General features: G+C 42.8%; 2 protein-coding genes across 4 annotated transcripts in view; both read right to left on the bottom strand.

Moving 5' to 3' along the window:
• LOC114589659 (uncharacterized) overlaps window positions 1-15,542 on the bottom strand; it is a 121,248-nt gene that overhangs the window by 96,877 nt on the left and 8,829 nt on the right. The window lies entirely within an intron of this gene.
• The window catches only part of LOC114589697 (uncharacterized), a 65,823-nt gene continuing 61,748 nt past the window's right edge, over window positions 11,468-15,542 (bottom strand). The window contains exon 6 of the mRNA XM_077920804.1: window positions 11,468-14,076. Coding sequence (XP_077776930.1) covers window positions 12,779-14,076 — 1,298 coding nt within the window. The 3' untranslated portion in view covers window positions 11,468-12,778. The remainder of the gene's footprint in view (window positions 14,077-15,542) is intronic.

Below are 15,542 nucleotides of genomic sequence, written 5' to 3'. Positions count from 1 at the left end.
GACCAGAGGAAGAGGTGTTTCCACCTCCACTCTATGCTCCACATCGAAGGGAGCCTAATTCAAACCCTCCACCAGTTGTAACCCCAAGGCAAGAAAGTTGAACGAATAATGGGGGTAGAGACACAGAACTTGACTCCTTGATAGATTATGATAAATATCTTCAGGAGGCATTGGAGTCCTATAATGAAGCCCAAGCAGAAGTGGTTATTCCATCTGTGAGTCCCAGTAGAACTCCATCTACAGTCTCTTTTAGTGGAACAACTGATTGCCTACCCCAAACCCCTGTACATCCAAGTCCTAGAGAATTATTACAGAAGTTACAGGGAGACCTTAATCGGTCAGCAAGCAATACAGCCAGGCGTATTAAGCTGCTAAAAGAACGCCTTGGGACAAATACCATCCCCTATGATTTGAGGCCCCTAGAGCAAAGTGAAGAAAAAGGTCACGTAGTAGCCCCTCTTAGAAGAGTATTTGATGCACTTGAGGAGCCTGTGCTGGTTAATGGGCAACCTGGACCACGGCCACCTCGAACTTCGACCCTGCAATGTATTCCATTCACAACTACAGTCTGATGAATTGGAAAACGCCCCATCTTTCGCAGAAAAACCTCAGACTATGATGGACTTCGTGACCTCAATAGTAAATACTCATAGTCCTACTTGGACAGATTGTCGCCAGCTCCTGAATACTCTCTTCACCACTGAGGAAAGGAGAGACATAATTGAAAAGGCACAGATATATTTGCGTGAGCAGGCCAGAGTGGGAAATATTTATAATATTGACCGTCATCTCCAGGACAACTTTCCCTTGGAAGATCCTAATTGGGATCCAAACAATGCGATTCACCTGGCCAGGCTTACCACCTACCGCCAGACGCTTGTGCAAGGTATCTGCAGGGCATGCCAGAAGCCCACTAATATGTCTAAAGTCTCAGGAGGGTAGATGTGTTACCCACAAAAAGACTTAAGTTGTCACCTTTTGAGCTCCTGTATGGGAGGCCGCCCTCCTTTGTTCAGGATATTCCAACTGACCTCAAACAAATAGGAGACCATGTGACACAGGGACAAGTGCAATCTCTCTCCCGTGTTTTTGTCTCTCTCCCGTGTTTGTTTGTTTTTTTATCTTAACAGGTGGGCCCTCAAGCACACGCCGTGCAGCATTGCTGAGCAGATTCATCAGCTCCAGGCTGGCATAGCATATGGGTGAAAGAGTGGAAACGTGATCCACTTGCACCTAAGTGGCGTGGACCTTACACCGTCTTGCTCTCTACTCCAACAGCGGTGAAGGTAGCTGAGGTGACCCCCTGGATTCATCACTCCCGTTTGAAGAAGTCCGAAGGCAGTTGGACGTGCAAAGGTGACCCCTTTAATCCTTTAAAACTGACTCTCTCCAAAAACCCCTGTATCTAGCCCTACGGGGAACGGGCTAGGTCACGGGCAACATTAGACGACCGGCCTGCTGCAGCCACAATCTGGAAGCTGGCTGACCTGCGCACGCCTGAAGCTTGAGGAGCATCTGAACCAGCGATTGTGAAAGGGAAGATTCTCTTATACAATTGATTGACTGCCCCCTTGTGGAACAATTATCAGAGATATTACACATTGGGGATCCTTGGGATATATGTTTTGGTTTTGGTGGTTCCCCATTTCTGTCACTGGGGGAATTATATTGGGACTAATAGTTTTATGCTATCACAATAAGGTAATCTTTTGTGGAAGGAATGCATATGCTAGACATCAACATGATTTTATTATTAATCCTGATCCCTTGGGAAGGGGAAGGGTCCTTGAATCTGACCAAATTTGCTAAATATGGATTCAGCCATGACCACAATATGTGGGTAGGTTTAGCTGAAATGGTAGCCAATGTTGCAAATAGGACCAATTGCCTTGTTTGCTCTCTTGGGCCAGATGATTCAGAGGGAGGTATGCCCTTATTACCGATACCATTAGATGCCATTGGTATGGTAAGCGAAATGCCACACCAAACAGAAATACAGAATTTCCCCGGATGGAACTCAACTAAACCATTACGAGTTATACCTGTACAAGGGGAATTCTGTGTACATAAATCATCAGATGCAGCTGATTCTACTATGATAGGCTCTTCTCATTGTCACTATACTTGGGATTATATTAAGAATAGTCATACCTGGGCACACGGTACTACCTATCGAACTCGGAATACCTTGCCCTGTGCACCTCCTTTTATTCATGCATGGAAAGTGGTATGGAACACAACTGTGACAGAAAAAGGCAATCTAACATACTGCACTGTGAACTCTCTACCTCTTTTGATATTTTCGCCTTCTGTACTCCACGTACCAAAAACCTCAGACCCGATGGTTGTGGTGGATATGTGGAGAATGGGCATACAAGAAACTCCCTTCCAAATGGAGTGGGACTTGTTTCCTGGGATGGGTATTACCACCAATGTGGATTTGCCCACTAGTTCAGCTAAGCGAACACGAAGGAATGCTGATATTTCTCGTATAGCAGGAGGAAGTACCCAAAGTTGGAGCGGTACTGATGATTGGCCGCCAGAGCGCATTATAGCCTATTATGATCCTGCCTCCTGGAATCCTGGTGAGCTCATACAAGGGGCACGGGATCCTATTTATAATCTAAACAGAATAATTCAATTACAAGCAGTAGAGGAACTTGTAACCAATGCAACGGCCCAGAGTTTGAGACTTATTGCACAACAGTTGGATGAAAGTAGAGCCCCATTTTGCAGCTGAAAATGGGAATGGATTATGTACTTGCCAAGCAGGGAGGTCTATGTGGAGTCTTGAACTTGACAGGGAATGCCTGTTGCTTTAACATTTCTGATAATGGTGAGGCAATCCGTGTGTTGGCCACAGGGAAGGATGGGATATGGGATGGCTCACCAATTGGTTACCTAATGTCACAGGACTCAAAGGGATACTATTGTCTTGCTTGTTTTTCTTGACAGTAGTGGTAATGGTTTTATGTATGATGCCATGTATCATTTCATGTTTTAGAAGTACAATTAGCAAGATGGTTTCAAATGAAACTTTACCTCATATCATGGCCCTATACAGAGCCTTACCTCAGGAATGTGGCATAAGATCAAGCTATCAAGGACCTTGGTGTGAAGCAAGGTCCTTGAGCTTGAAAGGGGGGAATGTGGCATCTGAATATAGACTGCATTTTTAATCAAGGTCTATATTGACTTATATTTTGATCAGGTTCATAAAGTCTAAAATGGGCTTAAATTCACAAATGTTTCATGCCAGGCAGGAGACCAGCTGCTTAGAAAACCTTGGCCATTCTCCTAAGACAAGGGGCCCCCCTTGATTTATAGCAGAAAACAATTCTCAAAGTCGTAAAAGCTGGAATTACAGGCTGAAGACCAAGGTTACACAGACCCTACATAATTAAGAGTGGGTAAACAGTAAAATGATACTATGGGCCTCTCTTAAACCTTGAGCTGTATTTTCTAAGGCCAGAGGCAAATGGGAAAAAAAACATCTAGCTGACAGAAAAAGAGAGCATTTTTAGGAAATCTTCTAAAAGCAGTTTCTTTCTTAAACAGAGAGAGTTAAAAAGAGCAATAAATGTTGGGAAAGGCAACTGGCTTGGCTGGGGAAGAAGAAGCTTCTTCCTATTTTATTTTGAGGCTGGAAAGGAGGGTGAAAAGGGGGGGTGAACTGAAGAGGTTTCTTTTAAAACCTGTTTTTTACTGAGTTCCTTCCTTTCTATTTTGAGAAGCTTTATTCTTTTAAAAGGTTACCTATGATAATGTATGAAATATATTAGCTTAAATATATTGGCTTAAATGTAATTATGCAAAGGATTTAAGAAATGCTAGATTCTTATTTCATATAGTTGTAAGAGTTGTATTTATCCTGAAATTAAGTCAGTCACCAGCGTAGCCCCCCCCTGCCAGACAAGAAGACGCTATCTGGGCGCTCCTGATATATAGTTGTCAGACATTTGTTTAGAAACCTTCAAAATGAAGGAGATCTTTCAATGTTGATGTGAAACTCAAGATCCTTGACATATGTTTAAGATAAAAATTTAAGATTAACCATTTGTTTTAGAAGGCAATAGGGCGAAGAGGGCAAGAGGTGAGCTGGTAATTAATATTCCTTGTTGAGACACATGTAAGATATATTATTACTTATTTGTCATTTATATATAGCTCTTTGTCTCCCTTATAAGGATAGAAGGAAATGGGTGTATCTTTTTGTGATTAGTTATAGCAATCAGCCAATAGGAAATCCAACCAGGCTGGTTGGACAGATGCAGCCAAAGGAGGAGCAAAGGGGGCTGGATTAAGGAAATATAAGTGCTGGCCATAATGGCAGGAGGCCAGGCCAGAGCTTGGTAACCATATACCACTGTGCCTCTCATTTATTTGTCTGACAAATAAATTATTATTTTAATTTCTCTATTGCTGCGTTGAATATTTCATTCCAGCTAAGCGTTAACCACAAGCAGGGTGCTACAATGTCTTATTATGTTTTTATATTTTGCTGCAAGTCATCCAACTTTCCTGGAGAACAACAACAACAGTAATTATACCACTTGTTCAATCTGAAAATTTATTTGTACCAGTGCATTTGGGAGCATCAGAATAACTTGAGGTAATATATTCATACAAAAGCTTTGCTCCCGATTCATTGCAATCCTACCGGCTGAATTTGATCTGAGTCCTGGGATAACTCAGTTGGTAGAGCATGAGACTCTCGGGGTTGTGGGTTCGAGCCCCACCTCGTCAAAAAGATTCCTGCATCGCAGGGGGTTCGGCTAGATGACCCACTTAGCCCCCTCCAACTCTTTCATTCTGTGTCTATGAACCTCACTTATTCACAATGAGGGCAACACCACAATTTTTTATTAAGCCATTTTTTGCATAATAGGAGTTTGCCTTTGTAAAATTGGAGAGCGAAAGGAGAAGGAATCTTAGGGTGGGCTTTTTTTGTGGGGGACATGAGCTGGACATCAAGAAGGCTGATCGCCGAAGAATTGATGCTTTTGAATTATGGTGCTGGAGGAGACTCTTGAGGGTCCCATGGACTGCAAAAAGATCAAACCTATCCATTCTTAAGGAAATCAGCCCTGAGTGCTCACTGGAAGGGCAGATTGTGAAGTTGAGGCTCCAGTACTTTGGCCACCTCATGAGAAGAGAAGACTCCCTGGAGAAGACACTGATGCTGGGAAAGATGGAGGGCACAAGGAGAAGGGGGCGACAGAGGGCGAGATGGTTGGACAGTGTTCTCGAAGCTACCAGCATGAGTTTGACCAAACTGCGGGAGGCAGTGGAAGACAGGAGTGCCTGGCGTGCTCTGGTCCAGGGGGTCACGAAGAGTCGGACACGACTAAACAACAACATGACTTTGCTAGTCAGCGGGCAGAAGGAGCTTGGGTCTGTGGGATATGAAATTCGTAGCAGTCAGGTACAACATTCCTAGAGTGGACATGCTAGGGGATGCTTTGTGCCACACAGGAGAAAACTTCCTGTTTCCTCCTGAGCTGGGACAAGCGCTTCCTCTACATGTGACTTGAAATAGGTGTGGCCTATTCTGGGTGGAGGAGCACAATGCTCCGTGTGCTTCATTCTTTCTTCTCCATTTTGTTTTTTTTCTATGTGTTAGGAGAAATGACTGCTCAGTCGCAGTCACTTGGGACTAACTCCCTTAGATTATAGAATTTTCCTATGTAATTTTGGTTGTTTATATTTATATGTACCTGTTTAAAGCAAAATAAAAGTTATAAAAAAAACATAAAACAAAAAGAAAATGAATGAACTACCTGTATATTGATTTTAATAAGATTGTCGTGTCTGCACTTTTAAAGAGGGATAACAAGGGATCTTATCAGGAATCTTAATTAGTGAGGCTCAGACTGAAGGGACAGGATACCCAAATCCTGTCTGTGAAATCACCCCAGGCTTCAATAATCACACCAGGCCTCAAAACTGTCCAAAACTCCTTTTGTCTTCTAAAAATCCAAAACAGCTTTTCTCTGCTCTCCTCTGCTCTATCACAAGATGCTGTGCATAGGCAAAATGTTACTTTTAAAGGCTAGTGAATAGGCTCTGTTCATAGCAGGTCTGAGAAACTGAATCTGATCTCATTCTAGTTGCAACATCTCTGGACATGCTGAACCACTCTCATTCCCCTTTTCCTGGGAAGGGCGCCAAGAGTCCAATAGTCCCAAGACAGCTTTCTGTTCATGCTCAGAGGAACTCATGGGGCAGGACTCTGGGAGGAGGAGAAAGGGGGACGGATCTTGTGCACATGATTGTGAACTCGTGCATGCTTTTTGTGACTTATCACACTTGCTCCTTCTACCAGTTCATGGATGGTAGAAATAAAAGCCTTTTCTCCGAAACTATTCCTTGAGTGTCTGTTGACTCCCACTTCCCTTTCCCAGGCGCAATACTTTTCCCACCCGAGGGCAAAGCCTCATAAGGCTACAAGACGAGCCTGCAACAAGCTTACCGTTGTGCAAATTTGAAAAGGAGAATGTTTGAATTATGCTAAGATAGAGAACTTGATAACACAAGTTAGTATGGATATCATCAAATAATATATCCTTTCCTTCCTTTCTAAACATACCCACAGGTCAATCCCTAGCTAGAGATCTGCCATCCCCTTGTCTCGGTCCAGATTTGGGTCTCTGCCTCCTGGGATTTTAGACACACACGGTCGCCACATGTTGACTGCAGCAGGCAATGGCTCCCTCGCATGTGTGAACAGCCATTGGGGGTCACTCTGAAACACCACAGAGATTGGTCGTTGCTTTGACGAATATCCTGTAACCGACCACCTTCCTGAGCCCTCTGGTCTCTCCCACTGCCAATAAAAATAAAATACTTGTTTACCTGACGCTGACACAAAAGCTCACATACTATAGAAATGAATGAAATGTTTATTTCTTTCCCACTTTCCTTCCCTCTCTCTTCCCACTTTTCTCCCCCCCCCCCCCATTGCCCAGAACAGTATTGTCTCACTCTGAATAGGACTGACTTGTTTGAAGGATTCTGTGACTTGAAAACAGGGACTCTGGGTGTAACCAAGAATTTAATAAAAACATTTTAAAAAACAACAGCCTCTCTCATCCATTAACATTCTTCAGTGCAGCTTCATTGGAAAGCCATGGAATGTGATCCTGCAAAGGGCCAGTCTAGGAATTAGGGCTGCCACTTTTTTTGCACCTAAGAGGCAGGCAATATGTGGTAGGTAAATAAGACGTTTTAGGTTGTAGTTGAGGAAATTTCCTCTAAGCCCCCAAACACACTCTAGAAAGCACATAGATAACATGTACGCAGCAGGTTTACTATCACCTTATAACATGCCCTGTATGGAGCAGTTACAGAAATCTCAATATGGTGCCTATCTGTTATTCTGAGATGTGGGCTGCAGTACAAAATAACAGTTTTTGTGCAGCCTGGGCCTATGCATATTTAGGAGTCCCATTCGGTATTTTAAGGAGTGGGATCAAGGGTTTCCTGACCCACTTCTTACAATGTATGTAAGTAGCTTACAGCAAAAAAAGCCTAATGACTCTTCTGGGTAACTGAATGAATTATTTTAATAAAAATTTAAATGGGGAGCATATTTTACATTGTCATATTCATGCAAACACGGTTCCACTCCAACCTCACTTAGTCCCCATTTCCCCCTCTATAAAGAGTTCTTTATACAGAAATCTCCTGAACAGAAGTCTCTCTATTTACATGCATAATCACTCTGCCTTATGGCACCCTGTGTCTTTTGCAGTGTCCTGCATTCTCCTCACAGACACACAGAAACAGGGAACAGGGATATGCAGCAACAGCAATAGCAGCAGCCAGCCAGACTCACTACAGCTCCCAGAATGCTTTGGGGAAATCCATGACTGACTGAAGTGGTACTAGAATGATTTAAATATGGTGTGGATGTGGAGAAGGCAAGCAATCAGGGATGACAGTGAACAAATGGAGCCCACAATGGCAGCCTCCAGTGCCGTTTTCTGTTCCTCACAGGGCAACACAGCACTCTTCCCCACTGCCTGCCTTCTGAGATCTGGGACCGTGGCCATGGACAGCTTGTGACACAGCATTGTAGGGCAAGGCTGTTTCAAGGGAAGGTGGGAAAATGCATTTCTGCTATGGTCAAGGTTAAGTAACTGAATAGCTTTCATTTTGCTTTTCAATCACTTCTGTGACGCTCATGCTGTGTGTCACAATTTTGGGAGCCCAGTTAGGCAAACGAAACTCATCCTAGCTTGCCTCTTTTGCATCCCAATGCAGAGCACTGTATTCAGATTATTATTTTTTTGCCACCCTTCACTATAAGGCCCCACCCTCGGCAGTTAAAAGCAGTATCAGAACGCTATTAAAATCAGTTAAAATGATTTACATTCTTTATACAGAAAGAATGCAAGCAGGATGAAAAAAGTATCCTGGCAACACACCTCCCCTCTGCCCAAAATCCAACACGAGGCAGAGTCCTGCGGGCCTATATAGCAGGGCTTAGCAAAAAGCAACCATGGGCCTTGATTTATTTAAGAAACATTCTACTTTTCTGCTGCCATATCCTTCCTTTCTTCCATCATGAAACTCAAGGTGGTATACGTGTGGCCTCCTCCCAAGACCCAGGACTGCTTAGCCTAGGCAACAATATATCCTACAAGCCGGTGTCATTCAATCCTGGGTCCCTAGATGTTGTTGGACTACAACTCCCATCATCCCCGGCGCTCTTAGTCAACAAGGACCCAACTCTGATGAACTCGGTCTTAGGCCGGAGCCTGCAAGTAAGTGTGGGAACCTCTGGCCCTCCAGATGTTGCTGAATTACAACCCCCATCAGGCTCAGCAATCGTCATCTATGGCTGTGGATGATGGGAGGTGAATGCTGCCATTGAGAAGAAGTTGAAGGCAAGGTACTCTCTCTGTCTCCAGTGCACCAGAGCAGCCTGACATGGATGAAAATGCTGAGGCACTGAGTGCTTCTGATCCAAAACATTACCCTTTTCCAGCACACTCCATTGCTATCAATCCCTCTCCAGTTTTCCATTCCTGCTGTCCACCAGCGCCCCACCCCCAGTTTTCTGTATCCACTGACCATGTCCAGTTCTCCTTGCATGGCTCTGGCTATTTCCCCCCCCCCCCACCTAAAAATTTATTGGACATACGAAACCAATGGAGCTGCCTCAAGGTTACTGGTACCTCCCTCTCTTCCTTGGAAGAAGGGTTCCATTTTGGCCACATAAAGGCTGGCAGCTAGGAAATTGAATTGGCTATTTGTATACGGGTTTTCCTCACAAAGAGAGGGTGGCTCTCGCCATCATGTCCTGATTGTGAGTTTTGCAGAAATGCCTGGACGGCTGCTGTTGGAACAAGAGAACTGATGGATGTCAGGCCGACCCTGCATTCTTATCCCGTGCCCCAGGCTCTCCCCACAGTGATGGGAGGTGGGCCAAGAAATAAACATTTTTATACATATGAAAAACAAATCATGGATTGAGAACACAATGTTTTGTAAAGTTAAAAAGGTCTTTTTTTTAAAAAAAGTTTTTGTTTACCTCTGTTCTGAAATCTGCTTTTAAAGTAAATTGTGTCAATATCTTTGGGTTTGTTTATAAGGCAGAGGTGACGAGCGGCTCCCTAAAAGTGAGCTCTGTATCAACAAAAGTTTTACCTATAATTATTCGTAATGAAAAGTTGTAAGAGACGTGAGATTTTGCACCCTTGAGCTTTTGAACTACACCTCTCATGAATCTTGACCATATGGGCTGAGGCTTATGGGAGTTGTTGCCCAACATCTGAGCAACCCCATGTTGGATATCCCTGCTCTATACTTTTTAAATTTAATTTCTATAACACTTTATAATTTTAAGAAAAACCTCAAAGCAATTTACAGCATACTAAATCAATAAAACATACCGTAGTTTTCGCTCCATGATACACATTTTTTTCCTCCTAGAAAGTAAGGGGAAATGTCTGTGCGTGTTACGGAGCGAATGCTTCCCTCCTCCGTGGCTCGCTTTGAAACAGCAAAGCGGGAGAAGAGCCGCTGAGAGGGGAGGAGAGAGGGACAGAGAGCCTGCTTCTTTAAAGGAGCAAAGCGGGAGAGGAGAGGAGCCGCTTACACGAGTGTTCGGTTGGCTCCTTTAAAGCAAGCAGGCTCTCTGTCCCTCTCTCCTCAACACTCAGCTCGCTAAGTAGCAGGAAAGATTTTCAGCTCGCTAAGCTGGGGGGGGGGGAGCCAGGGAGGAGGAAGAAAAGCAGAGCCTGCTTGCTTTAAAGGAGCAAAGAGGGAGAGGAGAGGAGCCTTCATCCCTAAAACCCCTCTTCTGCATGATTAGCAGCATCCTTCTCCACACACTCCACGCATGCTCCTTGTCCCTTGAGTGCTTTCCTTCCCTCCCCACTTAAAACGTGGTTACAAAGCACAGATCCACATGCATCCTCAGGATTTTTGCATTGGGCTACCCCAAACTCACCATCAGATCACATGTCTGTGGCCACAGCATGAACCACAAAAATCCTACATCCACTGTTTCGTTTAGAATATTTTTTTCCTTGTTTTCCTCCTCTAAAATCTATGTGCGTGTTATGGTCGGGTGCGTGTTATAGAGCGAAAAATACGGCAAATAAAACAATGTGGAAAATGTGAAATAAAGAGTATACGGTCAAAGCAACGTAACAGAAAACTAAACTATTACCTTAAAGATTTCAAAACACATTACAAAGGTCAACTACAGAATACATATTTCACATAGTAGGGCTGGGTGAGTCTGGGCCCCGCCCCGTAGGCCAGGTGGGAAAGGCCTTGCAGGGAGTGGTATATAGATAGCATCTTACCCCAAAAAAGCTTGCTAAAATGTATAAAGGGAAAATATCAACCTGACGTAAAAAAGAGGAGGGGTCATACTATCATATGTGGTGGACCGGTGTAGCCATTGGCAAATACTGGAATGATACAGTGGTGCCTCGCAAGACGAAATTAATCCGTTCCGCGAGTCTCTTCGTCTTGCGGTTTTTTCGTCTTGCGAAGCACGGCTATTAGCGGCTTAGCGGATATTAACGGCTTAGCGGCTTTAAGAAAAAGGAAACAAACTCGCAAGAAGTTTCATCTTGCGAAGCAAGCCCATAGGGAAATTCGTCTTGCGGAACGACTCAAAAAACGGAAAACTCTTTCGTCTTGCGCGTTTTTCGTCTTGCGAGGCACCACTGTATTTATAACGAGTTTAAGAAACTATTTAAAATTACTTTAAAAAAAACAAAACGCCAAAGATTTTCCTACTTGGTATTTTACCATCAGAAATTTAAAAAGTTATAAGATCATTGTTTATGTAAGGTATAACAGCAGCTAGAACCTTTATAGCAAGGAGCTGGAAAAATGAAACGCTCCCAGAGATTACAGATCGGCAGATCCTCATAACTACAATTAGCAAAACTGACAAGATCAGTTAGAGGAATATTGAAACAAAAAACAACTAGAGAATAGATAATATTTGAGAATTATGTAAAACTTTATTGCACAAATAACTCCATATGAGCAGAAATTGAATGATATTTGTAAAGAAAAAGATCAAAAGAATATATACAAAGCAGAAAGAAATGGTATTATATAATGTAAACAGTATAATGAGAAGGATGGGAAGGATTGTGTTGTTGAGTAGTTTTACTATGTAAATAACGTTGTCTTTTTTTCTTCCTATTATTTCTTGGTTTCTTATCTTTGTTAATTCTTTATTTTTTTCTTTCTTTATAAAGATTCTATTTTCTATTATTATTATTTTTCTACCTGTTAAGAGATTGTACATAATGTTTGTATAATGCAAATTTTTTAATCAATAAAGAATATTAATTTAAAAAAAGGCTGCAATCAACTTAACATATGCGATACACGTGCTTTGCTCTAAGGCCTTCTGAATCATCTTGCACTCCAAGACAAAGGGATACACTCCTGCTAAATGCACACTCGCTGATTACAGGTGCATACTTGGGAGAAACAAGAACTAGCCTTGTGCAGAAAAAGAAGCATCCCCTCTACTTCTCTTCCCTTCTCCCCTTGCCCCCACCCAAGGTCCAGGCCCATGCTTGCTCCCCTAAACCAAAACCTAACCAGGGACCCAGCTGAGGAGAGCTGCACTGAGGCGCATTTGTGGGAGCCTCCCTCTGAATCTTCCCAGGAGCAGGAGGACTGTATAGATTTGGACCAGTGGTTTGCAGAGGAACATAGTTCAGAAGGCAGAAGCTGGGAAATACTGGATGGGGAACAGCTTGCAGAAGAAATGGTTGATCTTTGCCTTAATTTGGTTTTAATGTAAAGTGTGTCAATATATCTGGGTTTGTTTATAAAGCAGAAGTGACCAGCTGCTCCTGGAAGCTAAAAATGAGCTCTGTGTCAACAAAAGTTTTACCTATAATTATTCATAATGAAAAGTTGTAAGACACATGAGATTTTCCACCCTTGAGCTTTTGAACTACAACTCCAATCATTCTTGGCCATATGGGCTGAGGCTTATGGGCGTTGTTTCCCAACATCTGAGGTATCCCATTTCCCTGGAGCCGACAGATGCTGATCCACAAGACAAGGGCAGCCCATCATTTTGGCATTGAAGGGCGGAGGTCAAAACTCAACAGATTCATCACACACCTTAAGCATTCCAGATTCACACTCTCCCCTTTTATCTAGCAACAACTTGCAACTTCTTTTCTACATTCAGTATATGTGACCTTCAATACTTTAATACATATATATGTGTATACAAATTTAAATACCAACACCAGAACATCACACAGATTCCATGCATTTAAAATTGATTTCGGCCTTTATGAGTTTCTTGATGTGAAGTAAAGAGTGAACCTTGAGTGGAACACTGCATACATTGATATGGCTTTTCACCTGTGTAAATTCGCTCATGAATATTAAGGTCTCCACACTGTCTGAAGCTCTTTCCACACTCCATACATTTAAATGGTTTCTGCCCTGTATGTGTTTGTTGATGTATTCTAAGGTATCGACTACTACTGAAGCTCTTTCCGCACTCCATGCATTCAAATGGTTTCTCCCCCGTGTGAGTTCGTTGATGTATTCTAAGGTATCCACTACTACTGAAGCTCTTTCCACATTCAATGCATTTGAATGGTTTCTCCCCTGTGTGAGTTCGGTGATGTGTTCTAAGATTGCCACTACGACTGAAACTCTTTCCGCATTCAATACATTTAAAGGGTTTCTCTGCCGTATGAATTCGTTGATGTATTCTAAGGTCTTCACCACGACTGCAGCTCTTTCCACATTCAATGCATTTAAATGGTTTCTCCCCCGTGTGAGTTCGTTGATGTCTTCTAAGGTTTCCACTTTGACTGAAGCTCATTCCACATTCAAAGCATTTAAATGGTTTCTCTGCCGTATGAGTTCGTTGATGTATTCTAAGTTCTCCACTATAACTGAAGCTCTTTCCACATTCAATACATTTAAATGGTTTCTCCCCCTTGTGAGTTCGTTGATGTATTCTAAGTTCTGCAATACGACTGAAGCTCATTCCACATTCAATGCATTTAAATAGTTCCTCCCCCATGTGAGTTCGTTGGTGTCTCCTAAGTGCTCCATTCTGACTGAAGCTCTTTTCACATTCAATACATTTATATGGTTTCTCCCCAGTGTGAGTTCGTTGGTGTTTTCTAAGTGTTCCGTTCAGACTGAAGCTCTTTCCACATTCAATACATTTAAACAGTTTCTCCCCAGTGTGAGTTCGTTGATGCATCGTAAGTGCTCCACTGTGACTGAACCCCTCTCCGCACTCCATACATTTAAATGGTTTCTCCTTCATGTGTATTTGTTGATGTCTCCTAAGTGCTCCATTCTGCCTGAAGCTCTTTCCACATTCAATACATTTAAATGGTTTCTCCCCCGTGTGAGTTCGTTGATGTATTCTAAGGTATCCACTATTACTGAAGCTCTTTCCACATTCAATGCATTTGAATGGTTTCTCCCCCGTGTGAGTTCGGTGATGTGTTCTAAGATTGCCACTACGACTGAAACTCTTTCCGCATTCAATACATTTAAAGGGTTTCTCTGCCGTATGAATTCGTTGATGTATTCTAAGGTCTTCACCACGACTGCAGCTCTTTCCACATTCAATGCATTTAAATGGTTTCTCCCCCGTGTGAGTTCGTTGATGTCTTCTAAGGTTTCCACTTTGACTGAAGCTCATTCCACATTCAAAGCATTTAAATGGTATCTCTGCCGTATGAGTTCGTTGATGTATTCTAAGTTCTCCACTATAACTGAAGCTCTTTCCACATTCAATACATTTAAATGGTTTCTCCCCCTTGTGAGTTCGTTGATGTATTCTAAGTTCTGCAATACGACTGAAGCTCATTCCACATTCAATGCATTTAAATAGTTCCTCCCCCATGTGAGTTCGTTGGTGTCTCCTAAGTGCTCCATTCTGACTGAAGCTCTTTTCACATTCAATACATTTATATGGTTTCTCCCCAGTGTGAGTTCGTTGGTGTTTTCTAAGTGTTCCGTTCAGACTGAAGCTCTTTCCACATTCAATACATTTAAACAGTTTCTCCCCAGTGTGAGTTCGTTGATGCATCGTAAGTGCTCCACTGTGACTGAACCCCTCTCCGCACTCCATACATTTAAATGGTTTCTCCTTCATGTGTATTTGTTGATGTCTCCTAAGTGCTCCATTCTGCCTGAAGCTCTTTCCACATTCAATACATTTAAATGGTTTCTCCCCAGTGTGAGTTCGTTGGTGTATTCTAAGTGTTCCGTTCAGACTAAAGCTCTTTCCACATTCAATACATTTAAACGGTTTCTCCCCAGTGTGAGTTCGCTGATGTGTTCTGAGGGCTCCAGTGTGACTGAAGCGCCATCCACACTCCATACATTCAAATGGTTTCTCCCCTGTGTGAGTTTGTTGGTGTATCCTCATTTTTCTACAGTGACTAAAGCATATTCCACATTCCCTGCATTTAAACTGTTTCTTTGTTCTTCCCAATGAATTCACAGATGGTTCCGTAGAATCTTGACCATCGTCTTCCTGACCTGTTTGGGAGTTGGGGGGGAGGGAGAGAATCCTGTTAGACTTCTATGAAAGACAAGAAAGGAACTGAACATACATCAATTCCCATGTGCACCTTCTCTTATTTTCACTCCCTCTCCATTCTCAACTGTCCTCTCCATGTTCCAAATTTTTAGGAATGAGGGTGAGATAATGGCAAGAGAAACCCATGAACACTCCATTCACACTTAAGAGAGCAGCATCATTTTATAGTAGAGATCTACAGTGGAACTGGCTTTTAAGACAAATCTGTCTTTTTCCTTTTCAAGTGAGGAAAGGATCTCAGGCTCCAATAGCAGTATCTCCTATGAGTAAGAAGTAAAACTGAAATGTTCTGATGCCACATGTAAGTGTAAAAATATTGCAACATATTAGAACCTAAACAGAGCCTGCTGGATTGGGAAAAGGCCCACCTAGTCCAGCATCCTGTTCTCACAGTGGCCAAGCAGATGCCTGGGGGAAACCAGCAAGCAAGAGTCCTGTGCTTTTCAGAAACTAG

Source organism: Podarcis muralis, chromosome 2, assembly GCF_964188315.1.
Source record: "Podarcis muralis chromosome 2, rPodMur119.hap1.1, whole genome shotgun sequence".
Classification (NCBI taxonomy): domain Eukaryota; kingdom Metazoa; phylum Chordata; class Lepidosauria; order Squamata; family Lacertidae; genus Podarcis; species Podarcis muralis.
The sequence above is the reverse complement of the archived record's forward strand: the minus strand, read 5'-3'. Positions and strand labels throughout refer to the sequence as shown.